The 27,915-nt window shown below is 32.0% G+C and overlaps 6 protein-coding genes and 3 long non-coding RNA genes across 14 annotated transcripts in view; 3 read left to right on the forward strand and 6 right to left on the reverse strand.

Moving 5' to 3' along the window:
• Window positions 1-650: 650 nt before the first annotated feature.
• On the reverse strand, window positions 651-4,211 carry LOC107366845 (uncharacterized). Its single transcript, XM_015934491.3, has 3 exons — window positions 3,997-4,211; window positions 2,557-3,694; window positions 651-2,466 (listed from the first exon to the last, which is right to left on the reverse strand). The coding sequence occupies exons 1-3, from the start codon at window positions 4,085-4,087 to the stop codon at window positions 933-935; spliced, it is 2,763 nt and encodes a 920-aa protein (XP_015789977.1). The 5' UTR covers window positions 4,088-4,211; the 3' UTR covers window positions 651-932.
• A 293-nt stretch (window positions 4,212-4,504) lies between these two features.
• Window positions 4,505-5,114, forward strand: LOC112539188 (uncharacterized). The gene is made up of 2 exons (XR_003082846.2): window positions 4,505-4,703; window positions 4,790-5,114. It is a non-coding gene; the product is annotated as an uncharacterized LOC112539188 (long non-coding RNA).
• Window positions 5,115-5,343: 229 nt separating this feature from the next.
• LOC107366856 (nuclear hormone receptor HR96-like) lies at window positions 5,344-6,821 on the reverse strand. Its single transcript, XM_015934501.3, has 4 exons — window positions 6,575-6,821; window positions 5,985-6,505; window positions 5,715-5,908; window positions 5,344-5,639 (listed from the first exon to the last, which is right to left on the reverse strand). The coding sequence occupies exons 2-4, from the start codon at window positions 6,402-6,404 to the stop codon at window positions 5,384-5,386; spliced, it is 870 nt and encodes a 289-aa protein (XP_015789987.1). The 5' UTR covers window positions 6,405-6,505; window positions 6,575-6,821; the 3' UTR covers window positions 5,344-5,383.
• LOC149094381 (uncharacterized) lies at window positions 6,670-7,400 on the reverse strand. The gene is made up of 2 exons (XM_089270224.1): window positions 6,938-7,400; window positions 6,670-6,811 (listed from the first exon to the last, which is right to left on the reverse strand). Exons 1-2 carry the CDS (start codon window positions 7,252-7,254, stop codon window positions 6,772-6,774), a joined length of 357 nt encoding a protein of 118 aa, XP_089126350.1. The 5' UTR covers window positions 7,255-7,400; the 3' UTR covers window positions 6,670-6,771.
• Window positions 7,401-8,019: 619 nt separating this feature from the next.
• LOC107368906 (testis-specific serine/threonine-protein kinase 1-like) lies at window positions 8,020-8,990 on the reverse strand. The gene has a single exon (XM_015936805.3). The coding sequence runs from the start codon at window positions 8,988-8,990 to the stop codon at window positions 8,103-8,105; it is 888 nt and encodes a 295-aa protein (XP_015792291.1). The 3' UTR covers window positions 8,020-8,102.
• Window positions 8,991-9,245: 255 nt separating this feature from the next.
• Window positions 9,246-11,122, reverse strand: pont (RuvB-like helicase pontin). Its single transcript, XM_015936792.3, has 4 exons — window positions 10,876-11,122; window positions 9,894-10,768; window positions 9,688-9,790; window positions 9,246-9,623 (listed from the first exon to the last, which is right to left on the reverse strand). The coding sequence occupies exons 1-4, from the start codon at window positions 11,020-11,022 to the stop codon at window positions 9,372-9,374; spliced, it is 1,377 nt and encodes a 458-aa protein (XP_015792278.1). The 5' UTR covers window positions 11,023-11,122; the 3' UTR covers window positions 9,246-9,371.
• Window positions 11,123-11,484: 362 nt separating this feature from the next.
• On the forward strand, window positions 11,485-12,873 carry LOC149094382 (uncharacterized). Of its 3 annotated transcripts, none has more exons than XR_016200991.1 (5): window positions 11,485-11,714; window positions 11,885-12,041; window positions 12,139-12,406; window positions 12,468-12,576; window positions 12,736-12,873. It is a non-coding gene; the product is annotated as an uncharacterized LOC149094382 (long non-coding RNA). The 3 variants fall into 3 exon arrangements; XR_016200993.1 differs by having other exon boundaries at window positions 11,552-11,714; window positions 11,885-12,032; window positions 12,216-12,406; XR_016200992.1 differs by having other exon boundaries at window positions 11,649-11,761; window positions 11,885-12,032; window positions 12,216-12,406.
• A 1,003-nt stretch (window positions 12,874-13,876) lies between these two features.
• Window positions 13,877-27,915, forward strand: part of LOC107365563 (lachesin) — a 78,332-nt gene continuing 64,293 nt past the window's right edge. For 2 of the 4 annotated variants that reach the window (XM_089270215.1, XM_089270216.1), the window contains exon 1: window positions 14,424-14,720. In XM_089270215.1, the coding sequence (XP_089126341.1) occupies window positions 14,564-14,720 (157 nt within the window). In that variant the 5' untranslated portion in view covers window positions 14,424-14,563. Of the gene's footprint in view, window positions 14,721-16,592; window positions 16,797-27,915 lie in introns of those variants that run through there. The other 2 variants (XM_025162808.2, XM_089270214.1) reach the window with 2 other exon arrangements.
• LOC107365588 (uncharacterized) lies at window positions 14,920-15,952 on the reverse strand. The gene is made up of 3 exons (XR_016200990.1): window positions 15,593-15,952; window positions 15,285-15,468; window positions 14,920-15,223 (listed from the first exon to the last, which is right to left on the reverse strand). It is a non-coding gene; the product is annotated as an uncharacterized LOC107365588 (long non-coding RNA).

A 27,915-nucleotide genomic window follows, 5' to 3' on the forward strand; every position in this document is an offset into this window, starting at 1 on the left:
TTTGGATTAAAGTGATATCTCTTGACAGAAAATCATAATTTTAACAGGTTATGATAATTGTGAAATGAAAATGTTGAATGTAAAACAATTGAGAAAGCAAGAGTTAAACTGAATTACCTGAATACCATAATAATTTTGTTATTCCATCTGACTTGAATGCGAATGCAGAGACGGTAAATGTTAAGCACCCGATTGTTCATTGCTTGATGGGGATAAATAAACAACTAAAACATATTTTACTTGATTGTGAGTTAACCTGAAACAAAAAATGCTTTTCTCTTTCATTTCAAATACTTATCATAATCAAGCCACATTTTAAAGACAATAAAAGAGCCCAAATGATTAAATTGAGTTCATTTTCTGTAGTTAACAGAAAAAAATGTTAAAATATATCAATACGAAATGATTCAACAGATGAATTGTTTGAATATGAAAAAAAGGTTTCAAGTGAAATCAGTTTCGTTGTCTGTTGATTCATTGTTTCCTTACTAATTGGTGAATCTTTTTGTGTAAAGGCTAGATTATTGAGATGGTGAGGTTATTTTTCCTGACTGTCACAGTTTTTACCATCATCAACAAAATTATGTCTCCTCTTGATTAAAGGTTGAACCTGATCAAGAGAAAGTCAAGCTTAAATGACTAAAGAGAAAAGAAGTAAAGAATGATTTGTATTGTCGATTATTTCAAATGAGTACAATGAATCTTTAATTTGTCAAACATTAAGGCGAATAATAATTAACGATTTCCTCTTTTAGTTGAATAACTTTTCAACCAAGGATGATCCATCACCTCATTCATCACCAAACGTTTCTTTGTATCAGCTTCTAACATTTTCCAGAGTAAATCTTTACAATCTTTGGATGTTGACTCTTCAACTCCGGGTCGCCATTTGTAGGAGTATATTCCTTTCATATCTCCATCTCCATTCTCCATCAAAATTTGAAATCTTTATATTTCTTATTGGATTTACTGGTATCTTGAACTTTTTTCCTCTTCTGCCTGGCCGCGTGTTCGGCAACCATATCACTCAAATCTTCTTTGGCTATGCTAGCTTGTTGCTCTTTCAATGATTTTTCGTATTTAGCTGCTAATCCAGCAACAGGCATTTCCAAATCATTTGGATCCAGTGCAACCTCGACTCCTTGTCCTTTCTTTAGAGACCCTGTCACATCATAGATATGAGTGGATGCCAGCATTTCTTTGCCTACTCTTTCAGTTGTCTTCTCAGGAATAATGGTATAAAGAGTAGCACTCTCATTGCTCTCCATTTCAGCTTCTATCTTTCTTTTTCTTAATTCAATAATATCTGGTGTTTCCATTCCGTTAGGCATTGAAGCAAAACCGGAAGGAGTTTCTGAACCTTCTGACGGTGTAACAAGTCCACTGTCGTCGGTTTCACCAGTAAATTTGTCATTTTCTGCTTCTTCCTCTTCTTCTTCTTCATCCTCTTCTTCTTCCTCCTCCTCGGATTCAATTTCACCCCATAATGACTTGTCTACTTCTTCCTCTTTATTCAAGTTATCTTGAGCTGTACTCAAACCGAATACATCACCATAAAGCGGCCGACCATATTCATCGACTGGAGGCTTACCCCAACCACCAGCATGATATCCAAAAGAGCATCCGTCAGGTATTTTTGCATTTAGACCAGGAATTTTCAGGTTTGGATAAGATGGTGGAGGGCCATATCTCTGCATAGCAATAATCCATGGAGGTGGACATTTATGCCCATTAGGACCAGTTGGCATTCCCAATGCAACTCTTAATTCAACACTTAAATCACCGGGTTTTTTCTCCTTTAATCTTGTTTCGAATTCTTTTCCTTCATAATAAATGTCTCCATGAATTGTCATTTTGGGTTTCGTTTGCCACTTGAAAAATGCATCATGAAGTTTCTGGTAATCAATATCGATTTTACCAAGTTTGGGTCTTATTTTTTCTCTTTGTCTTGCTTTTAAAGATTTGGCATCCTCTTTTTCTTGTAAAGCTTGTCTTATTTCCATGATTCCAGTTTTTCTGATGAAATCAGGTAGTTTGAATGCTGGCTTATCGAAACCTCTTTTGCCTTGAAGATACTTTCTTTTATAGCACCAATGACGGGGAACAGGGACAGAGTTTCTAGTTGATTTTAAATGAAGCAATAAGATGGGATCCCTTGCCGTTACATCATGCATTTCAACTAATTCTGGATGAGAAACTTTTTGTTTAAGGTCGGCCACGGTCATCCTTGTGAGCTGTTTAAGCTTTCTTTTAGATAATTTTGGTTCACCATCATTTTTTTCATGGTCTTCTTTCAATTCCAATTCGACTGGTTTTTTTCTCTCCAACATTTGCTTGGCTCGATCTACAATCTCATTATCGTTTTTGGGATATATTAAATCTTCACTACCAGACGTTTTGAACTTTTCGAAGACTTTTATATATTGATAATAAATTGGGTCCTTCGGCACTTCATCTTCAATATACCTGAAAAAAACAAACAGAATTTAATTATAAATGAAATCATAAATTAAATTAAAAAATCTAATGAATCGAATAGAATGAAAATATACTTACTCAATATCAAGATTATCATCATCATCTAATTCGTTTGTCGCCTTTTTCACTTCATTTGGATGACTTTTTTGTTTTTCAATTTTCTTCTTCTTTTTTCTCAACCTTTTCTTTTCATTTCTTGAAAGATTCTTTTTTTGTTGAGCACTTCCATTGATTTGATTTGAACTAGTGACGTTCTTTGTTTCTGCTTTACTAATTTCAGGTGCTTCTTTTTGCATCTTAGATGGATCAACAACATCAACAACATCAACTTCATTTTGGCTTTGTTTTGCTTGTAAAGCTTCTGTTAGCAAATTTTCCAGATCTGAAATTTCTTGAGGAGTTCCACACGATTGTTCACCTTCGTTTATACCACTCTTTTCTTCAGAATTGGATGAATTCTGTTCTAATTGTTTACTACTAACATCCATCGTCTCAACAGAAGGAATCGGCGGTGACGGAGCTGTTTCTTTCTCATGATTTGAAATTGAATGAAGAGTTTTAAACGTTTGTTCACTTTCTCCGGCACGATCAATTTCTTCAGAGTCCAATGTAGACATTTCTGTTTGATTAGTACTTTTACCTATAACCTCCGTTGAAGAAATGGGCAGCGCAGGAACTGTTTCTTTTTCTTCTTGTGAAATTGGCTGGGTGGTTTCATACGCTTTTTCGTCTTCTTTTTCACGATTTAATTCTTCAAAATTTGATGATTTCTGTTCGGTTATCTTAGCACTTGTATCTATCATCTCCATAGATGGAGAAACTGGTTCTTTTTCTAGGAGTGTAATCTCACTAGGATTTCCATAAGTTTCGGTGTCTTCTATAATACCATCATTCTCTTCAGGATTATTTGCATCTTGTTCAGTTTGTTTGTTATCATCAGTCATCTCCATGGAGGCAAAAGATGGTTCAGATCCTTCTTCCTGGTGTGATATCTCATGATGAGCTTCATAATTCTGTTCAACTTCTTTTACACGATTGAGCTGTGCAGAATTTACTGTATCCTGTCCTGTTTGTTTATTACTAGCATCTATCATTTCGTTGGGAGGAATTGTCGGTTGAAGAGCAGATTCCTGAGCTACAACAGGTTTGGCTACTTCCATCTTTTGTTGACTTGCATAATAATCAGACAAGCGTTTTATTAGATCTGCTTTCAGCCCTAAAAATTAGATTAAAAAACGAATATTAGGTTTCAGATTTTACTAGATTGGAGGTACAGTCAATATTCTCAAAATGAGACCTTGTCAAGGTTACTAATTAAATAACGTTGTTTTTCAGAAAAATTTACAGAATTATTATTAAAATTCAGTGTTATCGGATTCAATGACGATAAATTAACAAAAATTATAAAATTTGTAGCAATTTGATCATTAAATACTTAAAATCGTTGAGTGATATAGGACAAAGTGCTAAGCCAATCTAGTGTCATTTTGGGAATATTGACTGTAATTTTTAACTTACCATTCAATGGATATCCAAGAGCAGCTAGTTTCTCTTTAAGATCTACTACTCTTAATTTTTTGAGCTGTGTTGGAGTCAAAAAAGGGTCCATGATGGTAATATTCAGGATATCAATCAGCTGAAACGTATGATCAATTGAAATAATTGCAATAAATCACTAGATATAAACAGTTTAAATTAACATGACACAAGTAAAATTGCATTGCAAGTTAACACATGCCCATAGCCCTGCATTTCCGAAGGCCGCATTTTTTGAATATCATTTATTTTCAGAGATGATGCTAAGAAATACAGAAAGATGATTTTACTTATCGCACATTTTTCTTGTAAACATTGAACAAGCGTTAATTGTTTACTGATTCCTGTTAAAATAATTTTATAATAAAAAACATTAAACGGCCAATGAAAACACACGATATACTTTATTTTGTAAGCATAATTTTCTCTTTTCGCTTCTGTTTTGTTGGTTCAAATTTTAATTTTTTTTTATTTCTTCTACAGATCATCTTCTTTATAACAATAGCAATAATCACCGTCATCATCAAATCATTATTCCCATTTGGTTCAATTTATTACGTTAATGTTAATATCGTAAACAGTTTGAAGCGTTAACTTTAAAGCCGTTTGTGTATTAATCAAATACAGTTTCAGTTAACCTTTATACTTGTTGCCTTGTGGCCGTACGTTTGTTTGATTTACAACTCAAGGTATTTTGCCAGTTTTCAATGTCAATTTACTCATTCTTTTGATCTAATTAGATTAATTAATTCCTTCCTTCTTTCTTCTCCAGCAGCTTTTCAAAGACGAGATTCATCCCGCTATCTTCAATGGACGCAATACTTGAACTATCGGACTGACTGCAGCCATCAATGGATCAAATAAAAGTCAATTTAAATGTATAATGAATCAATGGAAAGCATAATTGCTGTTGAATATTCGTCTATTTGACGTTAATGTTTTACATTCAATTTTGAATTGTTTTCAATAATTTGCGAAACAGTTGTTTATTGTAAACGTCTGTTTAGTCAATTAATTTGGAATTGAATTGATTCCCTTTTGTTCCTTTTTTTGCTTAGTCACAATTATTATTATAATTAGAAGGCAAATTAAGGAGGCAACATACGATTGAAATAATTTAACCCTCTAGCTTAACTTAATTGACAAAGCAATTGGCGTTAATGAATAAATAAAGGTATAAATAAATGAGGTCAGTTCATTTCTCCTGTTAACTTAGCTTTCTGTTGTTAACATAACTTATTTGACCTAGGCAATAATACTCTAATCACATTAATAATCGAATAGTCGAGTATCAAAATACTCACTATCAGCTCTACATTACACTTAGGCTTTAAGTACAAATGTGTTTATCAACAATTTTTACATGCATTCATGTTTTTAAATGTGGCGCCTGAAACATTTGAGGCATCCTTTTAGGTACTCCAAGTGTAATTGCTTTTGTTATGGTTTCCAACAACGGTTCATGAAGTAGCCGAAGAAATTTGTTCTTGGTTTTTTCAGTTAAAAGCCTTACATGTTCAATTTTAACCATCAATCTGTAATGATTGTCTGAAGCTTCACAATCAGATTCACAAACTGTCCGCAAATAACGTCGAAGCAAATAAATGTATGAGAATTGTTCATGTCTGTGAAGAGATATCAAATTTATATCAACAATAAATACGATTTACCTTAAAAGAGCAATATCAATTTGAACAAACCTGATCATTTCGGGACATTTCAATCCGGTTGTGTCACCATTGAAAATAACGATTAGATATATGAGAATAATAACATTTATATCGTTTCTGAAACGATCGGGAAAGGTTTCGATAACGTAATTAAGTCCATCATGGAAGGATCGATTGAAGATGAATGTGTCTCGTCGATCAAATTTGTAATCAGATGCTGGATACTGCAATTGAAAAAAACCAACCGATTAATGAACAAATACAATATCAATAAAGTGAATGTAAAGTATGGCTACTTACATCCCAGCCGTCAATTGTAGAGTCATAGTTAATAACACCGTCCATTGTGTGAAGATGATAATACATGTTGAATAAAAGAGTTATTTTATCGCTAGTTAAAATTTTTCTGTAGCCTTTGATCTCATTACATATCGAAATGAGTTTATCTGGACATGCTCGCATCCTGTCATTGTTAAGTGCGAATAAATTCAAGTATCTTTGACCTTTAAATGCGGCATATGCTTCATCCATTAATAGCGATTCAAATCCATCTAGTTTTACATCATCAGGCCAATATTCACTTCGCAAACTTAATGTAGAAAAATAAACGGACAAGATTTTTTGACCAACATTAGCATTCCAAGGCTCATCAATTTCACTATTTGTGTTTAATGACAAGCTCATTTTATAACCATGTTTAACGAGATGAATAAAATTCATTTTTAGATTCTCGTAAGGGTTGTTAAGCTTGAAATGGTAAAGAGGCTCAATGGCCAGTGGATCAGTAGATATGGATGATGAGATAGGAGTTGCAACTGGAGCTGGTTATTAATGAAATGTGTCATGATAAGAGATAACCTTAAAAATCAACATTAGCAAGATGGACTTACATAGGTTTTCAATTGTATCTAAGTCAAGAGTTGTTATCGGTGAATTTAAAAATTGTAGTCCTTCATAGTTTTGGTTATTAAATTCATCATCTAGTAAGTAACTTTTAACAGTATCTTCATCGGTGCAAAAGGCTTTCAAAAGAGCTAGACTTTGGTTTGAACACGGAGATTGAGGAAATGGTTGACCAGCTAAAGTGTCACATTGCAAAGCAAAATCTGTATCCAGTGTCGATGGATCTGAAACAAATTAAGGATTTAAATTATTATTTGATACTTTACAAAAATTTATTTTCGCTTATCAATAACCATCCCAAAAACTATGTAACGAGTTAGGCAACAAAGCCTTTAACAGTAAAACATTACGTTAACTTATTTAAGCTTTCAATAGACAAGCCATCGGGTAGGTTGTTGCGATCATTAGAACTGGACCAATTTCCTATCGATGAATCAAAAAATCGTCCTTCATTGTTCTGATTAATCACTTCATCAATATCTACCAGGTAACTTTTAACGGTATCTTCATCGGAACAAGCGTCTAAAAGAGATAGGCTTTGGTTTGAACATGAAGGTTGTTGTAATGGTTGAACACCTAAAGTTTCACCTCGCGAATCATAATTTGTGTCCGGTGTTGGTGAATCTAAAGATGATCTAAGACATGCAATTATTTGTTCCAAATCCATCTTTGCACATCAATAAAAAATTCACACTTTAATAAAGTATTAGGATACATTGATAACTAATGAATCACAGGTCTATTTACTCTAAAAAAATTGTTAGGCAAACATTGTTATAGTGTTGTGCTCGATCGATTCGATCATCGATTTAATTGATTATCGATTGCCATTACAGTGATCTCTGCCTTAAGTTCCCCTCAAAGTTTGAGGCTCAAACGGCAGTAGTTACTAGGCAACTCAAGGCTAGAGAAAGAGACCTTCTTCTCTGTCTCTTTCTATTTCTCTTTCTTTTTCAAATATGAGAGGAGGAACTTAAAAGAGAGACTACTGTACATGATTAAACGATAACAAATTGAGTTTATCTGGACTTGCTTTTGCTCTCATCCTGTCATTTATATTTGCAAATAAATTCAAGTACCTTTGACAACCACATTTTAAAGACAATAAAAGAGCCCAAATGATTAAATTGAGTTCATTTTCTGTAGTTAACAGAAAAAAATGTTAAAATATATCAATACGAAATGATTCAACAGATGAATTGTTTGAATATGAAAAAAAGGTTTCAAGTGAAATCAGTTTCGTTGTCTGTTGATTCATTGTTTCCTTACTAATTGGTGAATCTTTTTGTGTAAAGGCTAGATTATTGAGATGGTGAGGTTATTTTTCCTGACTGTCACAGTTTTTACCATCATCAACAAAATTATGTCTCCTCTTGATTAAAGGTTGAACCTGATCAAGAGAAAGTCAAGCTTAAATGACTAAAGAGAAAAGAAGTAAAGAATGATTTGTATTGTCGATTATTTCAAATGAGTACAATGAATCTTTAATTTGTCAAACATTAAGGCGAATAATAATTAACGATTTCCTCTTTTAGTTGAATAACTTTTCAACCAAGGATGATCCATCACCTCATTCATCACCAAACGTTTCTTTGTATCAGCTTCTAACATTTTCCAGAGTAAATCTTTACAATCTTTGGATGTTGACTCTTCAACTCCGGGTCGCCATTTGTAGGCATGGCCATACTGTTGTTTCAACATGACCTTTAAATCTTGATATTGATATGGAAATCGGTTGTTTAACATGGCGAAAAGGACGACTCCAGTGGCCCATACATCGGCCAAGAATGGATTATAAGGTTCTCTTTCAATTATCTCAGGAGCATAGTAGGGTTCAGTTCCACAAAAGGTTTCACTGAGGCGCAATAATCCGGTTGAAAGGTCAAAGCAAACTCTGGCAAAACCAAAATCTGTTAATTTACATTCCAATTCACTGTTAAATAAGATATTTTCAACCTTCATGTCTCGATGAGCGATGCCCAGGTTGTTATGTAGGAAGGTCAGCGCATCGGCAATTTGGTAAAACCATTCACGAGTCTTTTTCTCGGGCAAAGCTCCGTGAGCTTTAAGGTAATCTGCTATGGTTCCATTAGGGGCAAGCTCCATGAAAATGTAAATCTTGTTGTTGGCCCGGAAAATGTCAAATATTTGGACAACATTGGCATGTTTCACTTGCATCAAGATGCTCAACTCTCGAGGTAAAAATTTTGAACGAAATTTTTCGGAACATCTTTCTAGGTCCATTATTTTAACTGCACACATCTCACTCGTTGATACTTTCATTGCGGTAAACACTTTACCAAAAGCGCCTTCAGATATTTTGTCCAGCACTTTGTATCCTTTCCGGGTAAACAGAGCCTCTGTCCGAGTGTCGAGTTGAGCCTTTTCCTTCTTTTTGGACATTTGGGACAATATTTGATTCAGAAACAAATTTAATAGCTTTAGACTCCAATTGATAATCAGTATTCACTTTTTTATGAGGTAAATTAGCAACTGTCTTACTAATTAAGTAGCAACAATGCAAATTAATTTGCAGTTTTATCACAATACATACTTTTGTAAAGATATTAAAAGATTTAATTAAAAGCTCATTGTTTGACATTTTGACTTTGTTGTGGTCATTTAAATCACATAATCTTCGATTCGATTAAAATGGAATGCTTTTTTAAAAAGACATTTATTTGATGGTCAAAATACAATGGCATGTTTCGTATTTTTAAATACAAAAAAGGAACGAAATTAACGAACTGAGAAAACTGAGCAAAATGGTATGACAGGGTTTGATTATTTCATAAATTTAGCATCAGGTCTGGATAATATGACGGCAGATGCTTTGGCATCATGGAACAACTCACTTGCTTCCCTAATCATTCTTATCTCAATGGAATTGGCTTTATAAATTTTTGCCAAATGACTGGCTGGGTTTAATAGCTGAACAGCGTAACGTAAAGTTGTTTTAACACCGATATCAGCTAAAAAGTCGAGAGCATCCTCTTCAATCATCACTCTTTCCGTGGCAGCTCTGATTATAACAATCTGTTGAAAAAATTGTATTAGATGAAAAGAAAGCTAACAGATGATAGATGATTAATAAAATTACCTCTTTAATTTCTTCCACTCTGTATGGGACCGTCTTAATTATCATTATTCTGTCTAGCAGATCAAGCGGGATACCATGTGGTGATACGATATCATCGGTACCTCTGTAAGCAAAAAATAAAAGATGTATTAAAATTAAGAGATGATAGCATTAAAAATAGCAGTTTTTATCTACATCGAGAATACTCGATCTTTTAATAGACTTACCTGACAACACATTTTCCTCGATTAGTGGCAAATATTACAATAGGAGCAATAGTCGATTCCAAAGCGCGATGAAGATAAGTGAAACATTCAATGTCTAACATGTGAACCTCATCAATAAACAGAACACCGGGTACAAGTTCTGCGATCCCCTGATCAATATAATTATTTACTATCTTGTTGATTTCCATTCTTAATTTATCAGTAATTTCAGTTTTTCGCGGTTTCAAAAGTTGTCCCATCATAGAGAGAATATCCTGTCCACCCTGAGGACGGGCATTAGCTGCATCGAGATCATGTAGAGTGACATCTTGAACGACTTCTTTTTTCTTGTGAACATCTCCTTTAGGTAATGGAACGTACTCTTCAGCTTCTAAATCATATTCTGTAGCATAGGTATCACATCTTCCTTGCCTTTTCACAGAACCACTGTTTGCTTCAATGTAAATTACATCACCAATCTCAACTCGTTCTCTCTGTAAGCTTTCGTAGATACTAGGATCGAGTTTAAGCTGTTTGGTTCCTTTCGCTGTTTTCAAACCAATTATTACATGGCTAATGGTTTTACCATAACCACCGAGAGGATTATCAGTTTCGGCTGGTGTAATTTCTAGAACTTCTCCTTCAAAAACTTCTTTAACTTCTTTAACTCGTAGGCCAATAGCTCTTCGGAAATTTTCCATTAAAATTTCGGTTTTCTTCACCTCGGATGAGTATACTTCAGAGGCAACCATTGGACAAAATGGTACTTTGGTTCCTAATTCTTGTGAAATGGCTAAGGCTATCGCAGTTTTACCAGTTCCTGGTGGGCCAGCAAACAACATTGCTCGACCAGACATTTTCTTCATTTTAATTAAATCAACGATGATACCGGCAGCCTAATGATTTGAAAGAATTGTAATCATTGAAAAATTGTCAAATCGCAGTCTAGATGAACAGACTAAGCAGTCTAATTAGTCAATCAGCTAGAAATTAATAGACTTACCTCTCGAGCTTCTTTCTGTCCAACTAAACCTTGATGTATCTCCTCCGCAATACCCTCCTCATTTAAACCAAGACCTTTCACATGACTGTGAGCGGAAATTCTTTGAGTCTTGGAGTTACTCTTGACGTCCTCAATATTCATGTCCATAATAAGCTACAATTAAATTAGATCACTAGAAATTATCAAAAATAAATAGCTTTGTTTTCAATATAAAAAAAGGATAAAACTTCAATATTCAAAAACAGCAGCATGCATTTACCGCACAGGGACCGATTGCTAATTACCACTTGTATATCATTTCTTTTTCAAAAGTTATTTTTCTCGTTTCGTCATTTAATATTAAAATTTAATTTCTTGAGCTTGGTTAAATAATTTATGATATTTAATAAATGTAAAAAAGACAATTACTAATTCATCACGCTTTGAAAGGTTTAAATCTATTTTTTACCAAATTATCAAAAGTTAAGAACTCTTATGAATAATTAATTTCTCTGTCTTCAGAATCATAATTAATTTCAAATAAATGAATTAGGAATGTCATTGAAAATGATTTTCGCTGGCTGATAGTTGATTAATAAACAATAAGCTTCTGTTTGCGCCTAAACATCGGCTGATGCTTTCTTTACACTGTCATGTGGCTAAAAAATAATCTGGAATTACTGTTTTGTTATTTTTCTTAATTAATAAAATCTCTTTCTTATCAACTAATTTTTAATAGATTTAGAATCGTAAGTATTGATAAAATTAAATTCAAATCAACTTGGTGAGTGTATTATGCCTCTAAAGCCAGCTAGTTGTTGTCAATTTATTCATCAATTTGAACCTGATGAGTTATTCGGGTAAGTATTAATACAATCATTTTTCTTTGTCTCTGCCAACATTGAGGGTAAGTTTGATTATATTGTTTTGAATACATTATCGTTTAAGATTTTGCTCTTGTTAATAGTTATTTATATATTTTACGAATATAAAGCATCTCGAGTAATCAAGTTTTATACACAATCCATAGGTAATTCGAGGTGAAAGTATTCGTTATTTACTGAAGGAAACAAAATGAAGGAGGAACAAGAAGGAACAAAGAGCCAAGAATTTCTCTAATCCTCATTGGGATCTTTTTCTTTTGATTATGGATGAGCTGAATTAATGATAGTCAATAAGTGAGAGATGTAAGTATTATAATAAGCTCAATCTATTATATCATCTGAAGAAACTTCAACTCTAATTAACAAGTATTGCTCTTTGTTATTTTCACCTTATTCCAAGTTTGTTATTATTAATACCCTTAGGGTTGTTATTAATTTGCTTGGTTTGGTGTGAATCATCTCTCTTCTTTTTTTCAGGCCTAATAAATGTTCATCTTGGTGTCTCTATCGTATTTTCAATCCCAGAAAATTTGGTGTTGATTGTTAAAATTGAAGATAAGTTGTGGAAGAAATGAAACGTTAATATTATTTTCATCGGAATCTCAAGTAAAGCTATTGGAAAAAGGTTATACTGGAAATTTTACCTCAAATTTTTACGAGTGATAAACGTAAGAATGCTTATTTTGCCCACTCTCATCATCATTAATATCATTTCACTTCATTTTCAAGAGCTACTTATTTAAGGCTGAAATATTTCCAAATTAAAGAGGAAGTAATAATACATTTGATAGGAAGGAGACGAAAAAGAGACAAAAATAAGCTTGCAAATTGCCAAAAGGTACGTTGACTATAGACTATCAACAAACACAAAGGTTGAATTGCAATAAAGTTAACATAGTGTTATATTTATTAAAATTTTACACCTTTATCACTTTCATTTATTGTTCTTCTCACTGAAATAAAAGATATTTCATGGATATTATTTTCTCACCTTCAGATTTACGCTATTTTGACTGGTGGTAACACGAATTAATCAGAGATATCAAGAATCCAAACTATCATTTTAGGAAGGATTAAACTGGCAATGTTCTAAAGCAAATTGACAACACAAATTATCATCAAAAGAAACCCCATTGGTCATAATGGATTCTAGTTGCAATGAATGCTGGAGAAGAGCTGTTTTTTACTCTACACAAGCAGGAGAAAAATTTCAACGCGAAAGTCTAGGAATTCAGCTGTCATAAAGTAAAAAAGCGGAAACATTCAAGTTAATCATAATCAATATGCATTATAATTAAAAAAGGAATAAGAAGAAAGAAAAAGGAAAAAGAAATAAAAAAGAAGGAAAAAATGTGAAAGACCAGAGTATCAAACATGAGCCCAGTGAACCTCAAACAAATCAATGTTGGTGATGATGATGATCACAGAATGGTTTACAGGATATTGTGTCGTCAAATTTTATTATTATTATTATTGCTATGTATTGTTAAACTGGAAATAGTTTAAGAGGATGATAGACAGAAAAGGAAAACTTCCCTGTTCCTATGAAAGAACCAAGTTACACATCATACATGAATATCAAAGGATAATAGCAACATTGTAACCAGAATAACGGAAAAGGATTCATCGTTTGCCATAGAAATACTGGAAAATTTAACAGTATCATTGATGATGATAATTTTACCTGCCACCCACTACTTTAAAACCTCAAAAAGCTGGACTTGTTAATAGTTTTATCGTAATCAAGGCAAAAATGATATGGAACCTGAATAACTATCAACTGTGACCATAGGAAGGAAGGAAAAGTGGAAAGAAATGTGGAGAAAGAAGTTGAAAAAGAAGAGAAAGAAATGATTTAGGAAACGTTTTGTGATAAAAATAGGTATAAATCTGCGCAAAATTGATACTTTGCTTGAGGAATAAAAAAAAATGTCTAAAACCATTACATGGAAAAAGAAGGACATGGAGAAAAAGTGAAAGATGAAATGATGAGGAAAGATGAGATGTAAAAGAAGATATAATATTTCAACCTTATTGCCCATGTCTATTCAAACTCCAGTCTCCCTCTGATTTCATCTTCACCTACCATCTTTATCATCCAAAAGTCCCTTTTGAAGAAAAGTTTATAATGTTCAGTTGAAGAAGAATCGCAACTAACCAAAGTCTATCTTCTTTACTCTTTTTGTTTGCCTCTTCACTCTTCTCGAAGGAACACAAAAAAATGAGTTGATCCCCATGAAATGAAGTTAATACCTTTTGATGTTGTTGATCAAAAAGAAACCTTCATCTTCTATTTTTTGTATCCCTTCTCCTTTTCCTCCTCTTCATCATCTTATCTCGTTAACCTCTTATCTGTTTCCGTTTTTTTCATTTCATTACACTTATCATCTCATGTGTTGTTAGTTTTTAATTAATTTAATGCAATCTTCCCGGTCAGTTGCCATGCATCAATATATCAACTTTACATCTTTTGACGGACCCACTCATTTAACAGCGGATTAACCCTATTAATTTGTTTCAACTGGTTTCCAAATTTTAACACAATAGTGACATTAACGGCATCATCATAACCATTGTCATCATCAGTGGTGAAAGTTTTGTCCAATGTTTCCTTCACAGCAATTTGAGTGAACTTTTGTGTTGGCAACTGAAAGAGTAAAACAAAAAAAGAATTGGTTAATTCATTTGTAATCATCATATTTACTGTGATCAGTATTGTATTATCATTATAATCATTGTAATTACCAATAATTTGTCAATATTGTTTACTCTTGTTTTGTTACAATAAGTGTAACATCAACAGAATCAACAACAAAATCACCAAAATGTTGGATACTTTCTGTTCCAGTGAACCTTGTAAACTATGGTTGAAACGAAATTTGATGCCAATGAACCAAATCACTCTTAATTTGATTGTCACGTTGACACTTTGTACATATTTTATCTCACAATGTGACTGTAACCAACATTTAACTCACAATAGTAAGTTAACTCTTTCACTATTTCAATTTCGTAACTAAAACCCATTCAACAATGAATTGATTCATTGTTGGTGAAACAGTGAAACACCATTGCTGATTATTTTGTCATCTACTAAATCTATCAAAGCTTTATTCTTAATGACATTAGAGTTGCTTGATTAGATCACGAATAATAACGATATAAATAACAAGGAATCACCTTCAATTCAATAAAAGCTTTATTTGCTTTTTTCCCAATTAGTTTGATTTATTATTAGCCGGAATGGGGTAATATAAAGCGAAAAAATAAACAATTGATTAAATGATTTATTTTAACCATTATATTTTATTCCAATGTGTATCACTTTCCCTTGTCCTTTCCATCCATTGAATAGATGTTCCTGCTTACACCTCGTAATTGAATTAAATTCATCTATCCATTCAAAATAATAACCATCAATAATTAAATAATAAGGTGTAATATTGATTGAATATTGTTTTTATCCAAGCCAACAAAGGTGAAACCTGAAAGAGAAAAAAAGAAGAGAAAATAAATAAATAAATAAAAATAGTTAACATGTTATACCTTGTTAACCAGAATGTTGATTTATAAACCTGTGAAGACACAGTTTGCAGTTTACACGGTCCAGAAAGGTTGATTTAGATTTTAATTGACTGAAAAGATTGAATGATAACAGTCAGGGGAAAAGGTATCCATTTCATTTTGACCACTGATTGAAACACTGTATTCATTGAATACCCAGGAGAGGCTAATTAAAAGGTAATGTTAACAGAATTAAAGGTAAATTTAATCACTCGTCAAAAAAGTCAATCATAACATGAAATGCCAAACGATTCATCCTTTTAGCAAGAGTGAAAAAACAAACCTCTAACCGTCGATTCAATCAATTAACTGAACTGTTGATAATTCAATCTATTGATAGGTTGATTATTACACCAAAATAAGTTGATATTAATTATAAATCACTGTTGATTGTAAAATAAAACCAGTAATAAATCAAAAGTCAAATAACAAGCCAAGAAACACACAAAGAAACAAACGATGAATAAGCCAAAAGCCTAGAAACAGAAAACGGTTGATAATAATTAGAGCACTAGAATTTTCTCGATGATATTAACGATTTAGAAGAGTTTAACAAGCAATAAAAAAATTATGAACATTGAAATTCAATAAAACACAAGAAAAAAACGTAAAAAAATACAAAAAAGACAAAAAATATCAAAAATTATGTAAACATTGAACCTTTTGTCACCGGACATTAACACATGTTTTATTGTTTCCTTTTTTCCCACTACAGTAGGTGTTAGGGTTAAGTTAACAAAAAGTGGCCAGAGTTGTAATGTAATAGAAAACTGGACAAAAAAAGTTCGATTTTTAGCGAATCTTCTCTCCTTGAGAGAAGACCATACTATTACGTATGCCCACCGCAGGGGACTCCTACGGCATGTCTTTTCAGAGAGACTATTCTCTTACTAAACATTCTGAGTTCAGGACCCAGATAGGGATACCATTAAAGTGATGAGGGTAAGACGGAGCCTCGAACCCGAGTCATCCGGGTGAATGCCGGACGGTTACACCACCTCGTCGATTCTAATGGTACTTTAATTTATTGTTAGAGGGCGACTATGAAAAAAATCTTCAATTTTGTTAACTTAACCCTAACCCCTACTGTAGTCTTTTGTCTTTACAGTTTACTTAGTGTTTTGTTGATTTATTTAACTCTTTACTTTGTATTGTTTCATCTCGTTTCTCCTCAATACATAAGATAACTTGTTGCATTCCCAGTTAATGGAGACTGATGTTGATTGTTATATAATAATACCAATCCAAGTTTAATACAGTTAGTATTGTTTTCATCACCATTAACTTTCTCCTTGTTTTTACGCTTCCCTTAAATTGATCATTGATCATTAAAAGTTACTACTTTCAATCTATTTTCATCATTATCTCAGTGTCTTGTGATCATCAACTGTTCACATGTAAGTTAACCAATTGTCATGTTAAAGGTTCCATTCATCTTTCAGATTGTTCAACCGAGCAGAAGAAACAGCGACAACAAAAAAAGAGAAACAAAAGGTGAACAATTTACTAATAATCTTTCTCTAATCAACCGATTTGTCCATTTGACTTTAACTCCTAGCAGTTGAATAATTGATCAGTCAGTTTGTCCATTTAATTTGTGAAATTGATTTGATTCCTAATAAACTCAACTGTTTACCTAATTGACAAAAAATGACATCAATTGAAAAAAAGAGTCAATTTTTGTGAATAGCAAAGTGAATGAAAAGTGAATGTAAATCAATTCAATTTTTGTTTCTGTTTGTTTTATTTCTTATCAAAACAATCACAGCGAATAATCAAGTAAAATAGACAAAAATTGAGGTGAGTTGGCAAAATATTCAATTGAAATTGAAGGGTAAAAATGGAGTAAAAAACAAAAGCAAAATAACAGCAAATCATTCAAATAATGCAATTGAATGTTAGTGCAAAAAGTGATTGATAAAACAATGGTAATCCAAAGCAACAACAAAAATAGACCTACAATTTGAATTGAATTGAAGTTGAAATATGCAAACAAAATCAACTAATGAAAACTACTCCTAAATGAAGTTAAAATAAAATTCAAAGTTGATATTAAATGCGTAATTTTTTCAATGAAATAAACAACAGAAAACTGGTTTTATTGATAAAAAAGAAGAGTGTTAAATGAATCATTTTATTTAGTATATACAGGTAGAGAAAAAAATCATTTGAACATTTTTAAAATGGAGTCACAAGTCAGGTTTTAATTTTTTTAAGTAGATTTTTTCATTGAGAGTAAATTCAATTCAATATCTTTCATTTGGTACCATATATGTAGTGTTAATAGATAGAGCGCGATATTGTTAGTGGTGCCGAAAAACCAGTCGATATGGGTGTAGATACAGATTTGCCCCAGAAAATTTTACAAAGAAAACCTGTTGAATTAGAATTCGTAGAAGACAATGAACCAAAGGTATCGAAAAGAAAATCCAAACTGCACAAAAGAATGACTGTTGCCGAGCTTAAACAAAAAGTGGCCAAACCAGAAATAGTTGAAATGCATTATATCACTGCTAAGGATCCACTTTTGCTGCTTAATTTAAAATCAACAAGAAATTCTGTCCCTGTTCCCCGTTATTGGTGTTTTAAAAGAAAGTATCTTCAAGGCAAAAGAGGTTTCGAGAAGCCAGGATTCAAACTACCTGATTTCATCAAAAAAAACTGGAATCATGGAAATGGGACAATGTTTGCAAGAGAAAGAGGATGCCAAATCTCTGAAAACTAGACAAAGAGAAAAAATACGACCCCAACTCGGTAAAATTGATATTGATTACCAGAAAATTCATGACGCAATTTTCAAATGGCGGACAAAACCCAAAATGACAATTCATGGAGACATTTATTTTGAAGGAAAAGAATATGAAACAAGATTAAAGGAGAAAAAACCCGATGACTTGAGTGTCGAATTAAGAGTTGCATTGGGAATGCCACTGGTCCTAATGGGCAAAAATGTCCACCTCCGTGGCTTATTGCTATGCAGAGGTATGGTCCTCCGCCATCCTATCCAAACCGGAAAATTTCGATGGACGACCATTGTACGCGTTTCGCGCGTGCCAAGCCCCCATTAAATTCCTCGCAAGCATCTAGAATTGTATGCAAAGACATTGGAGTTTTTCATTTCAATTTTTTGATATTATAATACATTGCATAGAAAAAAATTGTTGGTGTTTATTATTATTAAACTTCTTATTAAAAAATACATCAGAAAAAATATTCTTATCTTTCTCAAAATCAACATTCATGGCTTTACAGTGCAATTTATAAAACTGACTCACTGAGATCTATCTTCAAAATAATCGAAGAGGAGGTAGATTTCGCGTTTATCCTTATTAAGACCATCTTATATGAAGAGTTTATCTTGATAGGATTTTATTCATTTTTAGCGCAACAATGTCCTTGATGAATTGGAGTTTGATTTGAAAGGAAAATTGAATTTCAATTGAATAACATTGAGAGGTGCAATATTTATCCGCAATGTTATTATCCGCATCATCCTCACGTGAACATGATACTGATGATACTGATGATGATGGTTGTGGTGATAATGATGATAATGACGAGGATACTTAAGCTGCGTGTCGTATTAAGTCGTCTTAGTTTTAAAGGATAAAGAAGGCAAGAAAAGATGAAGAAGCTTGTCAAACTTGATGATATCGTATTTTAACCCAACAAATGATACCCAAGAAAATAATGATAATAATATAAACTCTTTTTTAATACTCCTGTCTAGCTTAAGCTTCAAGGTAAATACTATTGTCTCAACTGTATTCATTGTTATAATGAAAATCACGAGATGACTTGTTATCCTTGATGACAGGGAGTGTTAACTTGGAGTTTGAAGCAAGAAAATTGAAGCTATTATTGTTGGATTATCATGGTTGAAACGTGTTCAACTAAATCAACCCAACTAACCATCAATATCTGACCCAATGGACAATTGATAAAAGGAAGTGTCAAACAGTGTCAAAACAGCAAAGCAAAGGAAGAAAAAAAATAAAAGTCAAAAGTCCATTTTTTGTTCTTCCATCAAAGGTTGAACCTTTCAAAAGGTTAATCAATTTTTGCAACTCAACCAAACCAACACACTCATTGATCCAACAATCAACTAAAACGACGAAACTAAATCAACTTTATTTGATAATCAAATCTCGAGCATACAATGTTAATCATAATCAACTTTACCTTTTGTTGTTGTCTTTTTAAATCTAATATTAACTCTGTAATAATAATGATAAGAAGGTTAAATTTAGTTAAGATTGTTGCTTAAATCCAAAGCTAAAAGTAGAAACCTAAAAGTCTCATTGGCTATTAGTCAATTTTAGGTTAACCATAACTTGACCAACAGTTGTAAGAGTGGACCCTTTTAGTGAACCCATTATAATCCTTTATCTGTCTAACCTTTCCATTTTAATATATTATTACCTTTTAAGATTTATTAGATTCTTTATTTGTTTTCTGTAAACAGGCAAAATATCATCCAAAACAAACTCAAATTGGTTATTTCATTTCATCGTCTTACTATCATTACCATCATTATTATCATCATTATTAGCATTAATACAAGTTGATGGTCAATGATATAACCTTTTATCGGTTTAAACAACACTAAAAGCAATGAGAAAGATGACCATTTTCTTGAAATTATCCGTTTAAACCTGCATTTAATCACTCCAACAATTGCGAGATTCCTGATGATTTCATCTAGTAAAAGGTAGAATCATTAAAAATACAGTTTTCACTCTTGTTACAATCAATAGATTTTTTGATTATTTTCAATATTTTCTCATGAAAATCAAATATTGATTTGTTTTCTGTAAATCAGATGTTTACTCAATTGTCAAAAGTCTTCATTTTCCTTGTGATCATTAAACTGATTATTGTAATTTGCAAGCAAATTTATGGTCAAATTAATGACTTACAAATTGATGAGAGTTCAATTGCAATTTAAAGTTGAACAAAATAAATATTCAAATCGATTGATTAAACATCTGATTAACCTTTTCCGATTGAAACAAGTAAATACAATGTTTTTGTGTATAAAATTGAATAAGGAAATGTCCATTTAAATTTGGAAGTTTGATGAAAAATTTTCATTTCTTGTTTCAATTGCTATTCAACATCAGTGTCAGTATTGCACCTGAAAAGGTTAGATGCAAGTCTTGTGAACACACCCAAAGAAGGTATGATAATCTTAATAATGACAATTGGGTGTTTGATTTCAAAGGTTCTTCAGCTAATGTTGAGGTTGAAACCTGAGCAACACCTAGATTGATGATTGTAGTGATTATGTTTTTGAAGGTAAAGAGACTAGAGATTGTTTTGCAAATGATTTTTCAATTCTCAACGATTAGCAGTTAATGTTGACAATTTATTTTCACTTTTCCTTTTGTCAAGAAGATCAGCTTGATTTGATTGATTGCTCATTGATTTTCATTAAAACACACATTCCATTTCAATCTAATTAATTAGATTAACCTTTTTTTCAAGATTGATTAGTTAAACGTGACTAGTTAATGAGGAAACATGTTGATTGCAGTCTTGTTACCTTGCATTGTAAACCAGCTCTTTGCTGATCATATTAATTGAATTCATAATTTTACATTACCTCAGTATTTATCTGCTTTTATATCTACTGGAAATAATATCTGTTAATGAATGATTAATTAACCTGGAATCACAGAGGAAATGTCAATATAAATGATTTTAACATGTGAATAGATGAATGAATACGGGTTAAATCAGGTTGAGTTGACCAGTTTTAATCAATCATACTTTCTGTAACTTCAAACATTTCAAGTCGATTTAAAATTGAATTGAGCTTTTTTCAAAGGTTTCAATAAAAAATCTAATCAGAGTTGAATTTTCAGAGCTTTGAAAAAGTATGAAAACCACCTAACAAGGAATTTGTTTTGGTATGAACATGTAAAATTATATACTGAACTCATAACTAAAGGGCATTTCAGCTATTTTTATCGGCTTTGAACGCTTAATACTCGGCCTGTGCGTGACCTAGAGACTAGAAAATTTTTATGCGAATCGCGCGAAAACTTGTTTGCTATATTTCAAGATCAAGCTCATCTAAGGTCATTTTTCGGAAATCGCTCCTATCGATATATGAAGTCAAACTAAGTTCACATCATAATTTTTGAAGTCAAATAATTGCTTCGTGAGTTATTCCAATTTGAATTCAAAGACTTAACAGAATACAATCTGTTATTAAAGCTGCCAGCAGGCTGGAGTAACTGATCATTACGCAGCCAGTATCAGGAAAGGTAACAGTATCTGATGAGGCATTGTCACATTGGCTCGGAACAAGAGGTACTTGGGAATGGTCGTCAAAATCTCCTTACTTGATTGTGTGTGACTTTCACCTCTGGCGACGAGTTTATAACTGCGTAACTTCCGAGCTTCTGGAAATCTGGAAAAATGCAACTCGCAATGAATAAAAGTTAAGCCTGTATTTAATCAAAGTAACTCAAGACAATTAACCTCGAAGGTGCATGTGAATCAATCGTGTTATTATTAAACAAATGGCAATTACTTAAAGTCAAGTTGCTTTGATTCCACCAGTAATTTTCACTGGTTGAATTATTTAAAACAGAGTGAAACAATTATCATTGGATATAAAAAATGTGCCATTTAGACTGTCAATTTGGCGTAACAATGGTGACCCCTTTTGCCAATGATAACGAAAGGTCTCATTAATTAATGATGATTATAACAATTTACATGAAATCTTGTTGCTCATTTGTATCCCTCTATTAATCACAGCATTGATTTAGCAAAGAGTAAAACAAAATATGGTTTGAAACCAATGTGGCAACGATTATCATTGACCAAAGGTAAACACAAGAGCAGCTAATGAGAGTTCATCAAAATGAAGTAATGATTAATGAAAAACTAAAAGGATGCCACTTTGATTACATTGAGGTTGATAGAGTATTGTATTTAGCCCTTAAAAGGTGAGATGTAACCTGAAAACAAATAAACCATTGAGTGAAACTTGATGTTGATTGGGTCAGTAAATTGTAGTTTCTGGAGGTCACGCAGTGTTTATTTCTTGTCATCTTGTGTAACATAATAATGGTTAAACCTTGGATAATCAGTGAATTGAGTTGGACAAAAAATCTATAAATATCATCATGGTGATGGCCATGATGATCATCTTGATGGTCATTAATAGCATTTCAATAGATAAATGTATTATTAAACAATATGAAGATGAGAAGGGAAAACAGATAAACGGTCTCATCATCGTGTTTGGTAAACATATTTAGCGCTTTTATCTGTTCATTCCTCTGTTTTCAGAGACACATGTGAACCAGGGAATCTTGATTATCATTTAAACATCCAACATTGATCCAATTGATTATACTAATATATCAGTCAATTGTAAGTGCAATTGACAGGTTAAGTGAGAAAATGGTCCAATATGAAAGGCTACCATTTCACTTGTCAATAATGAAAACTCAATCTGTTTACGTCTTTACTGTTAACCCAAAGTGGTATAAAAATAACTAACAGTTTAATAGTTATGATAATCAAAAGGGAAAAGATTATGGCTTCATTATTAATCCAGTATTTTAAAACATTAATACTAATTGGAAAACTTAACCAAAATTGTTTTGTAAAGTTAAGGTTACACGTGTAACAAGGTTATTGCTGACCATTCGATGTTAATTTCTTGCTCAATGTCATTGATGAATCTGGTCTTTTCAGCCGAATCAGCGGTTGATAAATAAAGGTGTTAAAGTGGAAGGAAAATTGTGTTTACTGTTGAGTGACAAGAGGTTAAAGGCTTGTGAATTATCCACTTCTTAATCTGTCGCTCTCTTGGTTTACCTTGGGTTTGAATGTTCATTATGCTGACGAGCCATTTGGTTCAGCTGTTGGTCTTGATGAATGACTCTTGAAGCTGCAGATGAACCAGGCAATATAACCATGGAAGAAAGCTTGAATAGAATTTGATAGAATAGATAGAATTTGAATTTTCTTTTTCCATCTTTTCCAATTACTCGTAAATTGAACTCTTTAGTTATCATTTTAAAATGAGTCTGAGCCAAAGATTTGACAAGATTTTTCTAGGTTTTTAGGCGTTCTATCTGTTGAGAATATTTAGGAAACTGAAAAATTTTCATGCATTTTCAGGTTTCATATTGGCTTCACATCACAAGTGGAAACTTTACCTAAGTTTCCGTTGAACTGGATATTGATTGTGGAAATGGTTAGTTTAAATGTTTTTGGCGATCATCTCACGTTATCCTTTGATGACAATGGTAATGTGAAAAATATGTTGCTGTCTTGAAATGTAAAATCAATGTGATTGAATAAATTTTTGTTCAACCCTTTCAGCTAAAGTTGGGAATGAGTTTGCCTTTTGCAAACAACTTTATGTCTGTAAAGGTATTACAACTCGTATAGCATATAGCAATAATGATACTAATACATGGTAATAATGGTGATAAGATGTAAAAAATGTGTGAGTTTATGTAAATTTTGAGTTCAAAATCTGTTCTTGTTTCAAGCGAATCTCTATTAACTTTATTGAAACTCATACAATGTAATCATCTCATGTCATTCAATGTGAATCAGGCAATTTTAATCAGTTCAAGTCAATAATATTCAAGACCATATTTTGTTGCTTGAAAAATGCATCAACGATTGCTTGATTAAACATTACATTTGCAGCTTTCATTTTAACCATTTTAATTTATTCTGTGAATCGCAATTGGAATAACGATAATACTTTTAGTTTGATGATGAAAACTTGATTGCGATCATAAACTTTTACCTTTGACAGTTGAAAGGTTCAAGGAAGAGGCTTTAATAAGTGAAGTAACTCAGCCGACTGTTTGTTACACCAGTGCAAATTGGCTGTCAAATTACACTTTTTGTATCATTTGGTAAGGTGTAACAAATGTGTTACAATTTAGAGCTGCAATAATTACAATAACGGTAATTGTTGTAACTTGTTTATTCACCTTTTATAATATCATTTGATTAATTCAAGATCAATGGTAAAGGTTAACATAGACAATTAATTGGGCAAAAGTAATTACTGTCACATCATTTGTTTCCAGCAACATAATGAGTTGACAGCTTTTAAACAGGCAAAACAGTTTACTTTTGACATTATTGATTAAAAACAAAATATTTATTGTAACATTGATATTGGATCAATAAATTAAAATTAGTGTCACCAAGATTTGACATAATCAACAGAAACAGCTTAGATTTGATTCAGAATCGAGTGAAATGAAAATTTGAAGCAAAAAGTTTAAACAGTTCCAAGTACCAATCAGAGTATTTTGTCATTTTTCGCACTCTGACGATTTGTAAATTGTTCAATCTCTTTTCGTTCTTTACTCATTTGCTCAGACAATAATTCAAGTTACTCTTCAGGACATTTACGAACATTTAATGCTAGTTTAAACTAATAAAGATTTTCTGTATGAAAAGTCATGCTAAGTCGAGGTATATTAACTCGGACTATTATTCAAAAGGTTACTCGAATATTAACCTTTCTCTAACACCTCAGTCAACTTGATATGTTCATCAACATTTTTTGGTTTTTCATTCATAATTGGCATTTGGTTGACCAACTAGCATTGCTTTTTGTTAATATTGATGTTAATGTTTCTCACAGTTTGATGAAACATTTTCAAGTTGAATTTTGTTTGCTATCTAAATTTACATTTTAACATGTTCACAACATTTTTCACCATCTTCATCCATTAAGATGCTTTGTAACCATTTGCATGAAGCAACAATTCAACATTTCCTCATCACCATCATCATCAACAACAACAGAAACAACATCTTCAAACATCTTTAAACATATTTTGCATTTTTTCGCAAATCTTTTCTGTTCCTCTAACAATCTTTTGCAACAAAATTTTTCTCCTTTTTCTTGAAACAATTTCATTTCAATCATTTGAATTGATTATTAGAAGCCAAAGGAGACTCTTTTCATTAGCTTTTTTAATTACAATGCAAATCAAGTTAAACCTTTTCCATCTTAACGCTCTCAATGATTGTCAATCGTTGGTGCATTATTTACAGTAAACAGACAACACACATTATCGAGGTTGATTAACATTTAATGTATTTTAAATTGTTACCTCTGTTGACTAATTGAAAACAATTGAGCTGCAAAAAGCAAATCAAGTAATGAATCAAATTTTGCACATTCATTTGCAATGAATTATTACTTTAAATCCATCTATTCGAATGGTGTTGATTTACATTTTATATTTGCCTTTGCTTGCAAATTAAGTTATCACCATTCAAGTTGACAAATGAGTTTAAAGTTTGTCTTTATGAATTGGATTCACATGGAAACCAAGAAAAACTTTGAAAGGAAGACAAACAATTTCATTTTGTTAAACAGTTTTTACAATTTGTCGGCAATAGAGAAGATTGAATGAGCAAGAAAAAAGATTTGCAAAAAAACAGTTTTGCATTTATCATGTTGAGCCATTAATACTTGAAGTTTCAGAGAACTGAGAATGCAAGAAAAAACGCAAAAATTCAATCTAAAACAACTGCGACTGAAACAAATTCAAAGTCGATTCAACATTTTCAACTGATCAAACCTAAGATTTACTTTTGTAACTGATCTAAAGATGAGTTGCTTCTCGACCATGGCTGGCTATTTGAATATTGTTTGTAAATGAGTTAAAACTAGATTCGTCAATGAATTTGTTTCAAAGGTTTGCATTGTGACTTGAAACAACGAATCTTAAATTACTCAAAACATGCAATGTGATTATGTTGCTAGCTGAATCAAATGTTCAATTTGATCGTATTGAAGAGCTCTTGGGTTTGTCTTTTCAAATCGATTCATTGTTTCCAATCAATTGAAAAGCATATTGATATTGGTTAGTTTTGAAAAACTGAAAGTAAACAGAAAAGTTTGCTTACCGAAACAAAAATAATATTGATTACGTAAATTATTGAAAAAGCTGGTTGTGTTTGCTGAGGAAAAGCTTGATCAAAACTTTGTCGCTCTTGTTGGTGAAACAACTGACAAAAGTATCATTTTCTGGTGATTAGTTTTACCCTGAAATGACAGTTGTCAACATTCAACTTGATTATTATTAGCATTATTTTTATTATTATTTTTACTCTTCACCTCAAGAATCCTGAATATTCAGGGAAGATACAAAAAGTAAAAAAGGTGTAAATACCAGTAAATGTGTGACATGCAATGAAAACCATGAAAACATTGATTGAAGAAAATTTCATTTTCACTTTTTTCTCCTCTTTTGTGATTCCATTGTTTTTGCCTGAACAATGGTAAAAAAAGGATGAAAATGATGGGAAAAAGAAGAAGAAAAGAGATTTAATAATCTCGAGCTTAATCTTTTTTCGGTTGGCATTTCACGTTTGATATCTTTTAATTCGAAGGTATAAATGTCCAAATATGAAGGAAGAAGCCAAAAGCCACAAGAAAAACAAAAGTCGAAAAAGTAAACAATTTCATTGGAGCATTGATTTAACTCATTGGATTGATCAAGAAATGTTTCCTTTTATTGATCTCATCCATTGATTTAATCTGTTGAAATGGATTGAACCAGTCAATCAATGATTTTGTGCAAATGTATGATAAAAGATTGAAAAAGTTGAACCAACAATCAAACCAAAAAATTGTAAATATTTTGTTAAGAAGCACAAAAAAGACATTATTTTGTTATTGATCATTGATTTGATCGTAACTGGGAATTGGCGGAATAATGAAGCCAATTGAAAATTTTGCTTCTTTGATTCTAATCTCATCATGGTTATCATTATTTTTCATGTTGATTGTTCATTTTTGCTTCAACAGCTGAAAATAAAAGAGCCAAAACTACTTCTTGTTTTACACCTTTTCTTGTTCAACTTAATCTTGAGATTCTAACTCAATAAAAGCCAATTGAAGGTTTACTCATATTGTGCTTCAAGATGATGATGAGAAGATGAGAAGATGAAAGATGATTGTTAAGAGTGTTAATAATGAAGTGAACAGCTCATCTTTACCCTGATTGATGGATGTTGTTCAATAGCCTCAAGATGAATCTGAAAAGGTTTGAATCGCCAAACAGGGAACAAGAAAGGTTAACAAGATAACAATAACTCTAATTGCTTTTAATTATTTGTTGATTGATTAGCCGATTAAACTCGAGTCAATTGAATTTCTCAAGAAAACCAACAATTGAAACAACAATTTGTTAATCAACTTTTAAAAACAGTTAACAGTGAAAAGACGCAAGCAAATTAAGCTTCCCATTGAAATCCGATTAAATTAAGAGGATTGTTAGTGAAACCCAAATAATTAACATTTTTTCAATCCTTTCACAATAATGAAGCAAAATAATCAATAAATGAAACAATTAATAATGAATATCGAAAAGTTCATTTCTCTTTAAAATCAATTGTTCAATCAATTGTTTTCCTCATTAAACTCATGAATTTTTCTTCCAAAGTCGCTGATTAACTTTAACAATTAATTAGAGAGAAAAGGAATAAATTTCTTGAGCATGAATTTTGCCAGGTTACAATTGATGAACATTAATCATAACCATGATTAAACGTTAAGTGTTAATGATATCCCCAGTCAACAGAGGTTTTTACT

Source organism: Tetranychus urticae, chromosome 1, assembly GCF_039701765.1.
Source record: "Tetranychus urticae isolate SD_2017Ah chromosome 1, NJAU_TeUrti_SD_1.0, whole genome shotgun sequence".
Lineage (NCBI taxonomy): Eukaryota > Metazoa > Arthropoda > Arachnida > Trombidiformes > Tetranychidae > Tetranychus > Tetranychus urticae.